General features: G+C 35.1%; 2 protein-coding genes across 4 annotated transcripts in view; both read right to left on the reverse strand.

The window, feature by feature from the left end:
* The window catches only part of stx3b (syntaxin 3b), a 35,501-nt gene extending 28,511 nt beyond the window's left edge, over positions 1-6,990 (reverse strand). For both annotated transcript variants that reach the window (XM_028459541.1, XM_028459542.1), the window contains exon 1: positions 6,606-6,990. In XM_028459541.1, the coding sequence (XP_028315342.1) occupies positions 6,606-6,635 (30 nt within the window). In that variant the 5' untranslated portion in view covers positions 6,636-6,990. The remainder of the gene's footprint in view (positions 1-6,605) is intronic.
* Positions 6,991-9,926: 2,936 nt separating this feature from the next.
* On the reverse strand, positions 9,927-14,917 carry ran (RAN, member RAS oncogene family). Of its 2 annotated transcripts, none has more exons than XM_028460472.1 (7): positions 14,797-14,917; positions 13,919-13,976; positions 13,689-13,773; positions 11,144-11,269; positions 10,881-11,068; positions 10,628-10,798; positions 9,927-10,095 (listed from the first exon to the last, which is right to left on the reverse strand). In XM_028460472.1, the coding sequence occupies exons 2-7, from the start codon at positions 13,949-13,951 to the stop codon at positions 10,051-10,053; spliced, it is 648 nt and encodes a 215-aa protein (XP_028316273.1). In that variant the 5' UTR covers positions 13,952-13,976; positions 14,797-14,917; the 3' UTR covers positions 9,927-10,050. The 2 variants fall into 2 exon arrangements, with proteins under 2 accessions (XP_028316273.1, XP_028316274.1); XM_028460473.1 differs by lacking the exon at positions 14,797-14,917 and adding an exon at positions 14,716-14,740.
* Between the last annotated feature and the right edge of the window lie 2,852 nt (positions 14,918-17,769).

Consider the following 17,769-nt stretch of genomic DNA (forward strand, 5'->3'; position numbering starts at 1 on the left):
ACTAAAGATATATGACCTAAAACTATACCTAGATACGTTATCATTTATATAGATTTATACGTGAAAGTGCAAACCACGGCACATTCATTTTGAAATCTTTAGCCCACTTAAGTTGAAACTGGCCCGTATTTGGCCCCTGAACTAAAATGAGTTCGACAGACGTCCCTGTTTTACAACAATGGCGGACTTCACTGTGTGAACTTCCTCTCATTGGACTGCAGTCTGCTGCTGTGTCACCAAACACCTGCTTAGAGTACACAGAGCGCAGACTGCAGCACTGCAATTCTAAACACCGCAAATATTTGGTCAACAGTTTGACATTGCTATAGCAACACTTCCCATGTTGTGTTACAAGAGTATCTCAGCCCAAGGCCAACAAGTGTTTAACTGTTGTTAGCATTACTCTGATCTGGGACAAGACAAACAAAGAGGACTCCTGTTTGCTGATCATTTCCCACTGAATCTGACAGTGAGGGCAAAACCATTAAACTCTAATGGTCACATGAACCCAAACGTCATGGTCTTTATCAGGTTGCTTTAGTTTACACCAGACGTTGGCGGCCCCAAATGTAAAAACGTACAAAATGACAGAAAAATACACTAAACAAAAGCAAGAAATATACAATAAGAAAATATATACAAATAATTACAACATTGTAAAAAAAATACAATAAAAGACAAGAAAAACACAAAACTACAAATAACACAAAACGACTCAAAAATGCACAAATATTTACAAACAGAGAAAATAACAAAAAAAGTATACAAAAAAGACAAGAAAAACTAAAAAAAAGACTGCCAAAAACCCACAATAGACAATAATTACACCAAAAAACACAAAAGAACATAATTACACAATATCACTCCAAAAAAACATATATTTAACAGGAAAAATACACAAAAACACTATAGAAATGCACAAAATGCGATCATAACAAGCGAGACAACAACAAACAAATACAGACAAGAAAAAAAACACAAAACTACTACAAAAATGAACAAATCGACAACAGAAATACATACATTTACTCCAAATAATACAAAACAACAACAATACACAACAATACACAAAATGACTGAAAAAAAATACAAAATTACAGAAAATGACAACTAAAGTACACAAATACAAGAAAAACAAAAAAAAATTACTCTGCAAACCCACAGTACTAACAAATGACTCAAAAAATATACAAAATCTGGGAAAATAACAGTAATGTACAAAAAAATGACTGCAAAAACAGTACAAACAAACAAGCAAAATGACAACAAAAACACAATAATTACCCCAAAAAATATAAAATGACAATATATATACACAATATCACTCCAAAAACATACACGTTACAGGGGAAATACACAAAAGGACAACAGAAATGCATACAATGTGATCATAACAAGAAGGACAACAAACAGACACAGAATGACAGAAAAACAAAGAATTACTATAAAATTATTTGTTCTTTCCTGTGTTAATGCTCAGATCGGTGGTTATTCTAAATGCTGATATGAATGTTAATAATGTGGCCCCTTTGATTAAAAAAAAAACCAAACACATTATTGTGGCCCCCCGCTGTGATAGAAGTTGCCCACCTCTGGTTTACACTGTGAGTCTCAGGCACAGCAGCAACAAAGAATATTCCCATTAGCTACTTCGTGCTTTGTTCAAAGACAACAACAATGATGGAAAAGCCACGAGTCAAATTACATTTCAATGTTTAGAGGATGACTCTGTCACATGCTCAACATTCATACCAAAATATAAACAACTTATATCATGTCATTTAAAACAGGTGTTGGAATAAATACGAGTTATTTGACAACTTTTCACTACATTAAAAAAAAGCTAATGCTAGTATGATCTTAAAAGTCTTTGTGTTGTGAACCTAAGGATGGGAATCGAAAACCGGTTCTTTCTGAGAACTGGTTCCCAGTAACCCAATTCCTAGGAATCTTTTGTTTGCTTGTATTTCAATTCCGCTTATCGGTTCCTCTTACGTCACAAATACGTAACGATAAACTCCTCCAGGTCCTGTATATTGTGTTTATGCTAGCACCAAGTGAAGCTCCTTCCACCATATAGTTGTTTGCTGTCCACCACAGAGACTCCACCTCCTCCACCCGCAGCAGTGCTGTCCTCCGTACTGTGTTTGTAGCATCTCTGTTGCTACGCTACTCACTTCCAGGTTCTGTACACTCGTGCTAAAGTTGCTTCTTGCACTGACTTTTCTTCTAAAAACAACAAACTTCCACAAGACCACACACCTCATCACCAGTTTATGTCCTCATAACAAGTAATCACACACGGGAGACAGACTGGTACTGGTCGTTGTCTTTAGTTTACTCTTTCACACAAACGCACGCGTTGTTACATGACGTCACATGTAACAACAGGGACGATGTCGCCGAAGGTCCATTTATAGAAATGTAAACAAAGGCTAAACTAAAGCTTTACCGTTTAAATATATAACAATAAGTGCAGCTGTACTTTTGGTTAATATGTTCTTTTTTACAGAAGAATCATTTGTTTTATGTCTGAATTAGTTTTAGGTCAAGTTGTTGATGTTCAAAAGAAGCACTGTAAATATTCTCAAATGTTTCTAGCCAAAATGTGTCATATGTTTAATAATAATAATTCATCAGTTTTATACATTGTATACTGTATATTATTATCCAGTGAAAACAATCTATACCTGATGGATTAATTTTATTATTTAATTTCTTCACCCAATGAGAATCGATAAGAGAATCGGAATTGCTAAGTTCTTATCAATTCCCATCCTTATGTGAAGCATGTACGTATTTGTTGGCAAAGTAAATTAAAGGAAAATCTAATTCAAACAAATCAAATCTTTAAAACCATACTAAACTGTATAAATTAAGCTTTTTTCTATTCCAGACAATGGGTGGTTAATCAGCCCATTTTCCAGATTCCATTTGATTACAAACCCTCTTTTCCACTATTAACGATTAATATCAAATATATAAAATTATTGCTAATTATTGGTCTTCCCTGTAACAGTCAGCTGCTAAAATAATTGACTTTTCCTTTGAGTAACACCTCACAGTGCCTTCAATATTGTAAAGTGGAATGGTAAGATCCATATTAGGAGGACTCGCCAGGTTTTTACTAGTGCTATATGGAAAAAATGTAAATTACTGATCTTTGGACATTTAAGAATCAATTCATAATCGTCAATAATAACATCAAGACTGATGAATTTTATTATTCACCACCCCTATTGCAGACATGTCAAACCCAAGGCCTTCAAATAAAATTGGACCATCCAGACAATCTACAGACCAAATTTGTTTAGAATAAAATGACTGATTACTTACAAAATGAATCATTGCATAAATCATAATATATAGTTTGGCTCTAAATGTCTGTAATGTAATGCTTTCTAGCTACGTTCGGTTTATTCTAGATCAGGTTTGTCAAAAACATATTTTAGTTCAAAGGCCAAATACGGACCACTTTGATCTCAAGTCTGGAAAACAAGCAATTTCAACTTTATTCTGCCCTATAAATATATGTAAAGTAATGGAACTTACAGACAATATCGAATCTTTGAATATCCTTGACTTTGTGACCAATTTTGGTTGAATTTGGGAAATATTTGTGGAATTATTTTAATAAAATTTTTCCCTTTTCACCAATTTTCGATTAAAAAACGACTGCCATCATGTGATAAAAGCGTGGGAAAAACTGTGCGTGCTGGCAAATATGACAATCATTGAATTTATGTATTTGGAAGGGCTGAGATATCTAATACTGAAATACTTGATTCATGTTTTGTGTAATTTTGACTTTATTATGCAGGCTAGATCAATGGGTTCTCAACCTTGGGGTCAGGGCCCCATTTGGGGTCGCAAGACACTGGGAGGGAGTCGCCAGATGCTTTCAAGAAACTAAGACAATTTTCTGAACAGTTTGAGCCCATTTCTGCTTATTTTTACCATATTTCTGCAACGACGCCAAACTTGCTATATTTTAACCTTTTCTCATCAGCTTTTCTTGCCATATTTTTGCTCCTTTTAATCCATTTATGCTACATTATTCCCATTTCTTCCACCATTTTTTCCACTTTCAAGACATATTTGGCACTTATAAACCCTTTTCCCACCTAATGTCGCATATTACTGTAACTAATTACCATTACTGTAACTTTTAACCTCTTTTCACCACATTCCATGTTTATTTTTTGCCAATTTAACCACATTCATGATTTGTCACGCCCATTATTTACCAGTTTAAACTAATTGTTTCAATATTGACACTTAAAGCCCTTCTTTTCCACTTTTCCTGTCCTCTAATTTGCATCTTTTAACCAATTTCTGTGGTGTTTGAAACCCCATTTTACCACATTTTCCACCATTTTTAGTTACTTTTAACCCATTTTATTTCTGATTACTATGAATACCATGGCCCAAATAATACTAAACTTCCTGGATAACAGTGGATATTATTCAGGTAAATAAATAAATGTGGTTAACACACATCCATCCACAGGTGTTTATATTTTGAGGTGATATAAATATTAGGGCAAAATATTGTTAAAACTGAACATTTGTCAATCAAAAAACACCATTTGAGAGCTCAAATTACACAGTTAGGATTTCCTGTAGTTTATTATTCTCCAGTAATTTTAATGTATTTTTCTAATTCATCAGTTTTCAGGAAGTCATTTTAAATTTCTGGGTTTTTTTTCTATGAATGAATCCCTGATTGTTGCTTTAATGCTCAATAACAACTAGAACAGATTGGCTTGTCCTGAACCATTGATGTTGATTTAATACTTGTTTGTAAAAATGACTGAGTGTGGGTTTGAACTTTAAACTATTCTGGATTTTTGACAAACGTTAAATCTATATAGAGGGTTTTCTTTATTTATTTTTTAAAAATACTTTTTATGTTTCATTTTTCAAGAACATTTACAAACACACAAACAATAAGAAAGGTCAAAAGAGTTAAAGCAAACCTGATAATGATACTAAAAAACACACAAAAAAAAAAATAGTTTGGAGAGTTTTCACCTACGTCACGGCAATTGCGCGGCCATGTTGGAGGCACTCAGAGATAAAAACACTGCGATGGATAAATGTCCGAAATCACAGAAAAGCTCCTTAAAATACATTATAGATGCAAAGTCATACAGGGAAGGGCCCGATATTTAGAAAAGTATGGGTTTATTGGTGGTGCAGATCTATACGAGTTGAATCAATGACGACCCGGAGAATCTTCCGTCTATAATGTATCCTGATATGGTCAACTTCCAGGTTTTAACCCTAACCCAGTCTGGCTCATCCTTTTAATAAAGTTCAGACCTTTAACCTGGAATACAATGAGAAATACGGAACATTTTAGCTCTACATTTTAACAACTGTGCTGCTACTATAGCAGGCTATTAAACGTGATTATATTAAGTCAATAATCCCACATGCAGTAGCTTGATATGAATTATAATATTATCATCACACTATAAAATTAGTTAAGAGCCACTGCTATCAACAATTCAATTACCTGACAAGAAAGGGGTGGTAGAAATTTAGATGGTGTCCTTTCCTCTGATAACTTTTAACATTGTTCTCCCTGATTTGTTATAACTTTTAGCTGTTTATAAAACTCTAATTGTTTTTCACAGTCTGAATGATTGGTGCAGCCAAAAACACGGCAATAATTCACCATTCCCTTTTGTTCAACGTTCAGGATCTGCTTTGTTTACCTGCTGAGTGCCTCCAATATGGCCACTTCCTGTTTGATGACGCGGTGATGACGCACCATGAAAACCCTCTATTGTATTTAGCAGCTAGAGTTAATATGGGATTATTCATCCACTGAGTGAATATTTTTGACAACTGTTCAACAACCGTTCACATTTTTTTGGTCGTGCTTTTGAAAATGAGTACAAACTCTGTCAAAGACAAAGTTGATCTACATTTTTAAATCTATATTTTTCATCAATAACATGAATTTTTCTCTCATATAACAAAGACTAAGACCAAGTATTTTATGCCGTTACATGGGCCATTATCGTATCGCAGTGGTTGCCAAACTTTTTTGGATTTATATCACAAATTTAAGGCGACAACAAATAAGTTTTCCAGTAATTACTTTTCTCTCATGTTTTTTTTTTTTTTTTTTTTAATTTTGTGTAACAAATAGACCAGGATCACTGCATAAAGATGCACCAGCTCTGATATTTTTTTACTGTATGTTTTTATTCCTTTATGTGGAATTTTATTTTTACTAGATTTATATTTGAGAATTTAAGATTGTGTTGTATTATTTTTTATTGGGGGGAGAAAAAATGCATTTTTAATCAGTATTTTTTATTTATTCATTTTTTAAAATATATTCCAGGTGACCCCATTTAAATTTCAGGCGACCCCACATGGGGTCAAGACCTCCAGATTGAAAAACTTTGCATTATCGGCTCTAAAGCTTGAATTCTGTGCGGTTTGTCTTGTGTGTGAGTAAAAGACTAATGTGTAATAATTACTTGGTGAAATTTCTCTATTTATCCTTCATGTTCACTCAAGTGAACGCGGGCGTTTCTGTGGGGGGGGAAAAAACAACATTTCCTGGACTTTACTTCTTTACTTACCGCTTTGAGCTGCTCCAATCGGTCCTTCATTTCGGTCCTTTATTCTACCAAGCTAAAACCAAAGAATTAAGCCTTTATACAGTGGGGAAAAAAAGGCTGAAGTGTCCTCTTCCTCGGGTTTCCTCAGCCAGCTGGACAGCTAGCTGTTTAAACCCTCCGTCACTTAGAGGAAAACTTATCTCCCAAAAGTCTGCCCAGAAACAGCTGAAATAACAGGTTTTTTCGTAAAACAGGGGTCCTTTCGTCGGTTTTCCATACAATATGGCTGCTGGGTTTAAAGCCAGTGTTTTTTTTCCCCAGCTAAATCTCTTCGCCCAGAGGATTAAAACAACAGTTGAGCGGAGCTGTATAATCTGCCTCCACCGGTCAACTCTAATAATCAGCCAGAAACGCACTCATTTCACGCATGCGCGGAACACCTTCAGAGCACCGGGATGAAGCCACGCCCTGAACCACCTGCACCGAGGATGCGTTCAGGAACTGTAGGAATCAGCAGCCACTTGAAGTTATTTGTGGGCAAATATTGGAGAATGGTGAAAGGAACTTCACCATTCGATTCTTATTAGAAGTATGGCGATTCGATTAATTTTGAATGCAGATTTTCACATCATTTCTTTGTTACAGTGACCACTGATGAATTTCTTTTTCATTCATACACAGGACAACTTTTATCTTTTATGAAGGCAACTTTTTAAATCATACATTAAGTATAAGAAAGAAGTGCAACAATTTTAACTAGGACAGCAATAATATATCATATATAATATGTATATAATGGTATAAAATATACACTTAATAAACATAATAAAAGGTATATATTGGGATAGAGTATATTAAGAATTTGAATTTTGCCACACTACATTTAGTATTTAAATTGCAATTGATTAGATTTGTGTAGTAAATATTATGTAGTCAAATATCAATATTATGTGTATATATGCATATACCAGTGTACTGTATATGTGTGTACGTGTACGTGTTTGACTTTTCTTAGATAATATATTGAATGTGTATTGTAAAAATAGTGACATTAGTTTCCTAATGAGTTTTTTTTTGTTTTTTTTGTGATGGACTAGGTTTGTATAATCTTTTGCTTCAACCTACATCGTTTTGGTTGATTATTCAGACAATTGAGTGTTGTTTGTTCTGTTTTTTGATTTTCTGAAGACTGCCAAAATTAAATTTTTTTAATTCAAACTAAATGATACAGTGCCATATTAGCAGCATCTTAACTATAAATTAACAAAACGTGTTGTAAATTATAGATTATATGCAGTTTAGTTTCAGTATATACATATAATAAACTAAATCAACAACTCAACCATTGTGCTTTGAAAACATCCGTTAACATTCCCTTTTCAGTATTTCATGTAATATACTGTACCATTTAAATAAATGATTAGCTGACATCATCACGTCATATAAATGATCAAAAGATGTGCAATTAAACAAAAATAATAAAAATAAATATATACATAAGTTAATGAACAATTAATTTGAATTAAGTGAGAGAATTGTAACAATTATTAGTTTATCAACTTATTCACAGATAAATGTCTTTATATAAACAAATGAATCAATGTAATTTTATTTAATTTAATTAATAATTACAAACTATATTTATATAAATAAAATACATTTGTACATTTCTGAAATACATCTGAATATTATTTCTTTTCTATGCTATTTAAATGAAATATTTAAATACACAGGAATCTTCTTCATGGCTACATCTGTATAGTTAGTGTATAATTATGTGTGTGTGCAAACCCTGTCAAGTATACCAGGGCGAATGTTACACGCTTATTAGTCTGACCTTAAAAATACCGTTAAAAAAATAAATATAAAAGTACAGTTGAATAAATGATCAAGAATCATATTTTTTTCCAAGTTGTTCTGCTCTCTAAAGTGAATGATTTCTGATATTTCACCAAAAATTAGGATCAAGAAGGTTGTTATGGATGCTGGCAGGTGTTGTGGATTGGGTCGCTTCCTTTAGCAATTACCACATATCAAATATTTTCATATTAAACATTATTTAGATTGTTGATCTAGGGCCTATTCATACAATGAGCAAAATCTGATGGAAGAGACTCAATATCCAAATTTAAAACACGGTATAAAGATTGTTCTGATAAGGTATTTGTCGCCCCCTGCTGTTAAAGCTGCAAACTGAAGTTTTTTTAAAGGTAGAATGGTTACATAATGCAGAATAATGCACTTTCTGCTCAATCCAATCCACTGTTAAACACCCAAATCTGTCTTCCATAAACAAACAAAAAAATCACTTAATACCTAAATATATGCCATAACTGCTATTTATTTAACTGTCTTATTGATCAATGCTTGTATCGGTAAATAACAGCAAATGTAACACCATCAAACAGGTTTTCTACTGCAAAAAGTAAATAATCCAGACTGTGTAAAATACTTTCTGCCACATCATCACCTGACTTGTAGAGGGATCTCCTGCGTTGGCTCCTCCTTCCACACCTCACCTCACCCATCAACCAATAGGAGAACAGTTCACCCAGTGTGGACAGCCCCCTAATCTGCATAACATTTCATTGCGCACCGAAGTGCATGAATAAAATTTAAAACATGAATAAATATTTTTTTAAATACATAAATGGCCTTAATGCCATATATTTAGGTATTGAGGAATTTAATTTTTGGCATACAGCATATCTGTAGGTTTTTATTTATGGCAGAGTTTGTCCTCTATATCCATCTAGTGACTAGTTAGCATCAGATCTTTCTTCCAACCAAGTGCTCCATGAGCATTTTTAGGTGTTAATATTGACTACTCGACGAAGTCCCAACGGCTTACACGGAAATGTAAGAGAAAAAAGAAAAAGATCAATGTTGAGAAGTCAAAGAGGGAGAGAGAGATAACAGGTGAGCGAACGACAGGGAAACAGGAAGTAAATCATCTTAGAAACAGGAAGGGGTAGTGTAGTTTCTATATCAGTAACTGCAGCTTTAACAGTCATGTTAAATATTCACCTAAACATTACCTAACACATGATATATACATTTGTCAAGACTACGTTATGTTATGTAAACCATCATTCATAGAAAGGTTTCTCTATTGAATATTAGCCAAAATAATTAATTTAATAATGACTCCTTCCAATGAACATCAAAGAGTCAGTTTATACTGAGAATGTTTTTATTCAAAGATTATTTCCCTTAGCGCTTCCATCACACCATACAACAGCATTATGAGTGGTGGGTGCTAGATGAAGAGTAGCACGTTGTCATAGCAACACTAGGGTGGGTGTGTCTTATACAGTGAAATTAGAGCCACTCTTGTCTGCAGTTTTAAAACAAAAAAATCCAAAAATAAAAAAATCTGAAAAGGGATTTTACAGTAACGGGGGAAAGACTCCAACAACTTCCTAAACACGTTTCGGGGAACAAGGGCTGGATCCATGGAAACAGGTTAGAGGTCATCTTCTTCATCTGGGAGCGCCGTTTGTGATGCAACCTGAAGAGAAAAGAAGAAACATATTTATTATCCTTTTTATGCATGTTTAGAAAGAAGGCTTGAGTGAAAACGGTGCATGTAGGTGGATTCTACTCCAGGAATCAGGTTCTCTATCACAGCGTGGGACACAAATGTAACTATCAGATCTGAGGGCCACATTATCAATAATTATGTCAGCATTAGAAATTATGCCTGATCGTCATTTTGTGTTTTACATGTTCTTGTTATAATTTTGTGTATTTATGTTGATTTGTGCATTTTTTGGGTAACTTTATTTTCCTGTCATTTTGTGTAATTCTGTTACAGTTTGTGTCTCTTTGGTGCTATTCTGAAGTGTTTTTTTAGTCATTTAGCTTGTTTAAGAGGTTGTTGTGTCTGTCATTTTGTATTTTATGAGTCTTTGTGTATTTTGTCGTTATTTGTGTGCATTATGTTGGCCTTTATATTCCATCCAACTTCTTGAAATACAATTTTTGGGGATTTGTTTTGGGACAGCAGAAAGCTGCCAGTTGCCCATGTGTGTTCTACTCACTTGAAGCTCTTCCTCATACTTGGCAGCGAGACTTGGGTCCATCTGAACCTCTGGGGGAGCGAGAGCAGGCATAGCCACAAACTCCAGGTTGGGATCTCCGATCAGCTTCCTCGCTAACCACAGGAATGGCTTCTCAAAGTTGTAGTTACTCTTTGCAGAAATGTCGTAGTACTACAAACGAAGCAGGAGACGACAACAATTAGAGCGTTCGTTGGCCTAACGATGAACACCTGGTTCTATAATCGCGTCATACCTGCAGATTCTTCTTACGGTGAAACACGATGCTCTTAGCTTTGACTTTCCTGTCCTTTATGTCCACCTTGTTGCCACAGAGGACAATGGGAATGTTCTCGCAGACGCGGACCAGGTCACGATGCCAGTTGGGGACGTTCTTATAGGTGACTCGAGAAGTGACGTCAAACATGATGATAGCGCACTGAGCTGTGAATACGAAGTCAAACTTTGAATAAACAAAGAAGGCTGAGTTAAAGCAGCAGCATGTTTAGGATGAGGAACCTTGAATGTAGTATCCGTCTCTGAGGCCTCCAAACTTCTCCTGACCGGCCGTGTCCCACACATTGTACTTGATGGCTCCTCTGTTTGTGTGGAACATCAGCGGGTGAACCTCCACTCCCAGGGTGGCTACAATCAATCACATGGAGGAATAACTCATATTAAATAAAATAAAAATGTTTCTCATAGAAAGTTTAAACAACCCATTACTAGAAATGTTTAACCTTAGCTTTTTGTTGAGTTTTGGTTGTCTTGGCGTTAATGTTTTTCTGTTTCCTCCTCCGTTACAAAGTTTTGCCATCACGGCATTTCTTAATTTTGTTTTGATTTTACTTTTTCTTTAGTTAAAGTTTAAATGTTATATCAGGAGCCCTCTTCTTCAAAGCCCTTAAGGGTTTTCCCTGACATGCCTCTAAAGTGGATTAATTTCTGTTAATGTCTGTCGACTGTTGATATCATTAGGTTTTGTTGCATTTTAAACTGTGTCAAATAAAAATAAATAGACTATTCTCATTGCTTATTACTTACTAGAGGTCGACCGATATATGGACTTTTTTCAATAATGGCCATTTTTTTAAGCATGTGCATGGGAGAGGTAGAAGCCAATAGGCTTACAAATAAAAAGCCGACATAATAGGATAAGGACATAATATAATATATTCAACCTATTAAATCCTTAACAGGATAAGGATTTTTTTTTTTTACTGGGTTGTGTACGGGTGTATTCAAAATTCAATAAATGTTGAGTTCTATTGGTGTATTTAATTTGTAATATATACATTTATATCCTATGAGTGTTTTAATTGTCTTTCATTACCAATGTGCTTTAAAAAAAAAAAAAAAAAAAAAAAAAGTACATCGGCCTCAAATATCGGCTTTAGATATTGGCCATCGGATGATTTTTTTTTTTTTTTTTTTTTTTAAATCGGTGTCTGCATTGCCTTTTGAAAATCCCATATCTGTCAAAAAAAAAGATGAACATAAGCATTCACAGTATGTTTACATAAATACTATTTGTGGATTGTTGGTGAAAATATAGATTGCGTGAAGCTAATTGAGTGCAAAGAAAGTTTTTTTGGAAGAACATTTAACCTTTGTGTAGATTTATGTACAAGTTATAATTGTAAGCCTTCTATTATATTCTTCTATACAGACAGACATTTAGATTACTGAACAATTCAATTAGGCTGTGGCATAAAAATTGAACATCAAATGTGTCATAGTAGCAAGATGACTGACGCTGACATGGATTTTATCAGACCATTAGATCTTAATATAAATTCTGTTGATAACTGCAGGTCAGTGGACCAATCAGAACAATGTAGATGTGTCTGCTACAGCAGATGATACAAACTACTGATCATCTTTTTAGTAATGAGTGTTTCTTCGAAAGTCAGATGCGTCCATTACCAGTTTGTACTGTGCTTTTTAGATTTTGCACATTTCCAAGGTAAATGGAATCACAGCTAGTGAAGCCCTATAGATCAGGGGTGCCAAACTCATTTTAGTTCAGGGGCTAAATACGGGTTAGTTTGATCTTCAGTGGGCCACCGATTTTATGCAAGAAAACGAGTCTCAACATTATTGTGCTTTAGTTTGCACTTTTACGTATAAATAAATTACAAAATATGTAAGATACCGACCATATCCAAGTGACAAATCAGTCCCAAAAGGATCTACATTTTAAAGTTCCTAGATTGTGTGATTAATTTCTATTTAATTAAGAAAAATATGTCAGAATGTTAGTAAAATGTAATGATTTTGATTTGTTTTGGTTTTTTTTTAAAACTATATAACATTACAAATGACTATCACGAGATACAAGCACCATAATGTGTGTTTCTTATTTTTGGGGTTCTTGTTATAATTTTTGCATTTATGCTGTTGATTTTTTTGTGCATTTTTGGGGTCACTTTCTGTAATTCTGTTGACAGTTTGTGTCATTTTGTTTGTTTAAGTGGTTGTTGTGCCTATCACTTTGTATTTTATGGATCAATTAGTGTATTTTTGGATTTTGTGTACTTTATGCATTTTGTTTGGGGCCGCAGAAAGCTGCCAATCTGTGTTCTACTCACTTGAAGCTCTTCTTCATAAATTACAAAATATGTAAGAAACCGACCGTATCCAAGTGACAGATCAGTCACAAAAGGATCTACAAGTTTTTAGTATTTGTGACCAATTTCTATTTAATTAAGGAAAATATGTCAGAATTGTAGTAAAATTTAAGGATTTTGATTGAAAAAAATTAAATAAAATAACATTAAAAATGACTGCCATCATGAGATACTCATGAAAACTGTGAGCCCCTGTAAATATTGTTTTATTTACACAATGATTTATGTTTTCTGACATTTTTACTTTCTCCTACAGGCCGAATTGGATGCTTCAAATGTCAGGATTTATTATTATTATGATTACATTATTTACAGTCAACAAGTATGGAGAGCCCTACAACGGTGAAACTGAAAAGATTTGCATGGCTTAGTAAAATGTGAGATTAACTCTAATGTCTATATGTAGTGATGGAATGAATTTCAACTTTACCCACCAACATATTTCTTCTCAAACTCTCCTGTGATGTGTCTCTTGACAAACGTGGTTTTCCCGGTGCCTCCATCTCCTACTAACACCAACTAAAGAGACAGAACGGTTAGTTTAAACTGGTTAGTACTGGTTCACAGTCATTCAGTTAGCATCACTGCTAGCTCAACTGCGTTAAGAACCTCATAATTGACCAGTATCAAGTTAAAAGTGATAATTAAAACAGTTAATACATACCTTAAACACCGCCACCGGAACACACTGTGCCATTGAGTCCGCCAGGATTGCGATTTTACTGTAAAACAGAGCAAGGCGGGATGGTTGTTAGCACGTTGTCCGTCTTTAGACTGTCCGAAAACAAATTAAAATTAAGATTAACTCAAGCCAACACTAAAGGCAATAGCTTAGAGTCAAGAGTAACTACAATGAAGCAGAAACTAGTCAACAAATTGCATAACGTGAAAGACGTGAGCTGAGTTAAGCTAACAGTTAGCCTTCTAGCATGTTCCAAAGCTAACGTGTTAACTTAGCTTTGGAACGTTAAGCTAACGTCAACAGCGCGTCAAGACACTAACGCTGTGATCAATATGAAAGCATATTTATATAACGACACGCCATCACGCATGTGGTTAACCAAATGACTGCTTTTTATTTTTAGTTAGTCAGCAGTAGTGATGCTCAACAGTTAGCTTTAGCCGCTAGCTTGAATGCGACATAAGACCGCACTTTTACTGGCTCGACCAGAACAATCAGACTGAAAACGCAGCTGCTGTATTCCACAACGATTAAACACACAGTGTAACACTTACTAAGTTCAATGTATACACAAAGCTCAATTAACATATATATTATAATTGTATAATAACGCGTTGAAATTGATCTGATTCTTTAGAGGATAAGCAATGAAACATGGCACTGCTGACAGCTAACAGTTAGCTAGCACGGCATGGAAGCCATTCTTTAAGCCGAAATAATAGCTTAGCGTACGGGGACATTCTGCCTGTTCTGACCACGCAACAAAGCATGAATCTTACCCCAATGATAGTGTTATATTAATGGAGCTCTGGTAATGAAAGGCCGTCTGTGTTAGAGGAAAACTTAAAAAATAGACTCACCAGTGCAGCTGCTTAGAGAGAAAAGGGTAAATGGCTGCGTTCGCGGGAGATTCGGCGTGGCCTATGAATCAGCTTCCGCCCTTATCACGTGACTCAGCAGCGGCAAAAACGCAGCTCGGACAGAGGGTTATTCCATAAAGTGGGTTATGTTCAAACTCTGAGTATGTTCAGGCTCAAATGAGGGAAACTCTGAGTATCTCATAAGTAAACGTGAGGTATGTTCTTCTCTGAGTATGTTACCATGGCAACATTGTCCATGAATTAAACCTGGTAGTTGGCAGGTTTTATCAAAGAAACCCTGGGTTTCTACCTGGCTCCGCCCACCTGAACACTTTAATGAACCTTAACACTTTTCTCTGAAACACATTAGTAACATCACACACCAGAGGCGTGTTCACATCATTACTAATGTTGTGTTGCTTTAAGCTTTTTTTTATTTTTTTTTTTTGTGCAAACGGTAGTTTTCTTTCTAACATTGTAGATGTAGATCATTAAGTGAAAGTCACTGAGAGGTTGATCTGCATTAAAACATCTACTGACGTCTGTAGTAAAGTTCACTGAATACAAACCTGTGGATAATATAAAGGAGGAGATGATAATTTAAATGAATCCACTTTTAAGGCTTGATTGTTGTTTTATATTATTATACAGTTAAATCTGTAGAACACGCATCTTTGAAAGTATGATGACGCAGTGAGTTGATTTTGGAAACGATGGGTCGATGGTTCGCGTCCTGCTTCGGTGTTTTTTTTATGACATTTTTTAGGACGTTGAGATGACTCTGGCGACAATATTACATTAAGAATCAATATAAATGATGTGATATGAAGCAGCAGTCACTGTCTTTATATCCAGTGCAACAGGAGGACTCTCTATGCAGACATCCTATGCTGCTGACATGTCTCCTCAGACACACTTTATTCATATTATTCACCGCTCGTCACGTCACTGAAGCAATAAAGTGATGAAGCGACCAAAAAGTGTGACTAAATATGGGTGATTTAAGCCACTATTGTCACTGAAGACTGAACGCACCTTTAGAACAGGCTCATATTCATCAAACACTGGCTTATTTCACCCATTACGGTGAATAAATCACTCTCTTCCATTTGGTTGCCATGGCAGCTCGAGTAAATCTCTGATCCATTGATGATGGCTTATTATCGCGTGTGCACGTCAGTAACCCAAGGTTTACATACTCAGGGTTGATTGACCCACTTCATACCAGCTGTAATGGAATCAGATACCCTGAGTTTCCCATTGCTGGGTATGTTGACCCAGAGTTTATGGATAGACTCAGAGTTTGTTAACCCTCCTTTATGGAATACCCCTCAGATCATGACTCAGCACAGTGCAGGCTTGTGTAGAGGTGGGACGATGTAGGTAACGATACGGTAGACGACAATGTGCTCGTGAAAACGATACAATTTAATGGACATCAGTTAAAATAGAATAAAAAATACCCAACTTTTATTTGACTAACTCTGGGAAAACTGACACACTTGCTCTGGATATTACAATTTCAACTCAGTAGGAATATAAAAAGGGCCAGGTTGGTCGGGCTGGGATGTGAAGCGGGGCTAGGCTCGGCTGTTCCTCCAGCCACAGCGCGAGCCCAGCCCCGCTTCGCACTCTAGCCCGACCGACCCAGTCCTGTGAGCCAATCCTCATCCCATAGTTACGGATCTGACTTGCAGACTTCCCTTAATAAAGAATCTACATTTAACTGAGCTATCACGGCTATTAGTGCACCATTAACCCAACACAAAACTACCATATTATGCTCTTTTGGCTGTAAACAGAGGCTAAACTTGTTTCAGCTGCCCACAACAATGGCGCCGGGTCGGGAAATGCCCGTATGTTGTGATGTCACGTGGGAACTATATATATCCGAGCCTGTGGTCACGTGACTGCTGGAAAGTGATACGTTCTCCAGGTCACATGACCTGGCCAAAGACGGTCCGTCTCCTCCAAATTTACATAGTCGGTATTTCAGAGCATTGACACTGTCAACACTGTATATTGGTCTGAGGAATCATTTAAAATAACTCATATGGGTCAATTCTTTAGGTCAAAAAGCCCAGATTGTTCCTTTATATCAACAATCTGTTTAGATAAAGGCAAAGATGCACCAGTGAATACAGATATACTGTACTACACCTCTGACCAAATAAAAAAAAAATGTCAGCATCGCATGGGAAGGGAACCTATTAAAATGTCTTATTTGTGAAATGAAAGGTATATTAATATTTGTCATTTGAGAAAATTATTCCTTATTTACTAAAATGCTCTTAAAACTATAAAAATAATTGAGTGCATTAAATGGATGGATGGACTTACCCAGCATTTTAGTGTTTTACTCTCCAGAAATTTTCTAAAATATCTTTAACATTTTGTAACACATAGTTTTTTTTTTTTTTTAATGCACACTGTTGTCCTCAGTGACAACAATGGCCGTCCTCTTTTAAAAGTTGCACTAGCAATTTGGGTTAATTTAATGATTGTAATTTTTACACAACAAAAGTATTGAAATGCTATAATCAGAATCAGAATCAGAAATGTTTTTAATGGCCATGTACAGTTTTAAGGACAGTACAAAGAATTTGTCTTGGTAGTTGGTGCACAAAACAAACAACAAAAAAAAATAAAAAAACAAATAACAACCCAGAAACAATAATAATAATAATAATAATAATAATGATAAATATAAAGGATGAGGGATAAATAAAGGATAGATAGAGAATAAAGGATAAATAGGATAAATATAAATATATATATATATATATATATATATATATATATATATATATATATATATATATATATATATATATATATACAGTGCAGCAGGTAATGTCATCATGGAGGTGAGGTATATCGCAATGCAGTGTCAGTTCCATAGTAGAAAACCATATGCTGTGAATAGCTTTTTAGTGTAACTTTCATTTCTTTTGTCACAGAGGGACTAAAGGA

Source organism: Gouania willdenowi, chromosome 10 (genome assembly GCF_900634775.1).
Source record: "Gouania willdenowi chromosome 10, fGouWil2.1, whole genome shotgun sequence".
Taxonomy (NCBI): domain Eukaryota; kingdom Metazoa; phylum Chordata; class Actinopteri; order Blenniiformes; family Gobiesocidae; genus Gouania; species Gouania willdenowi.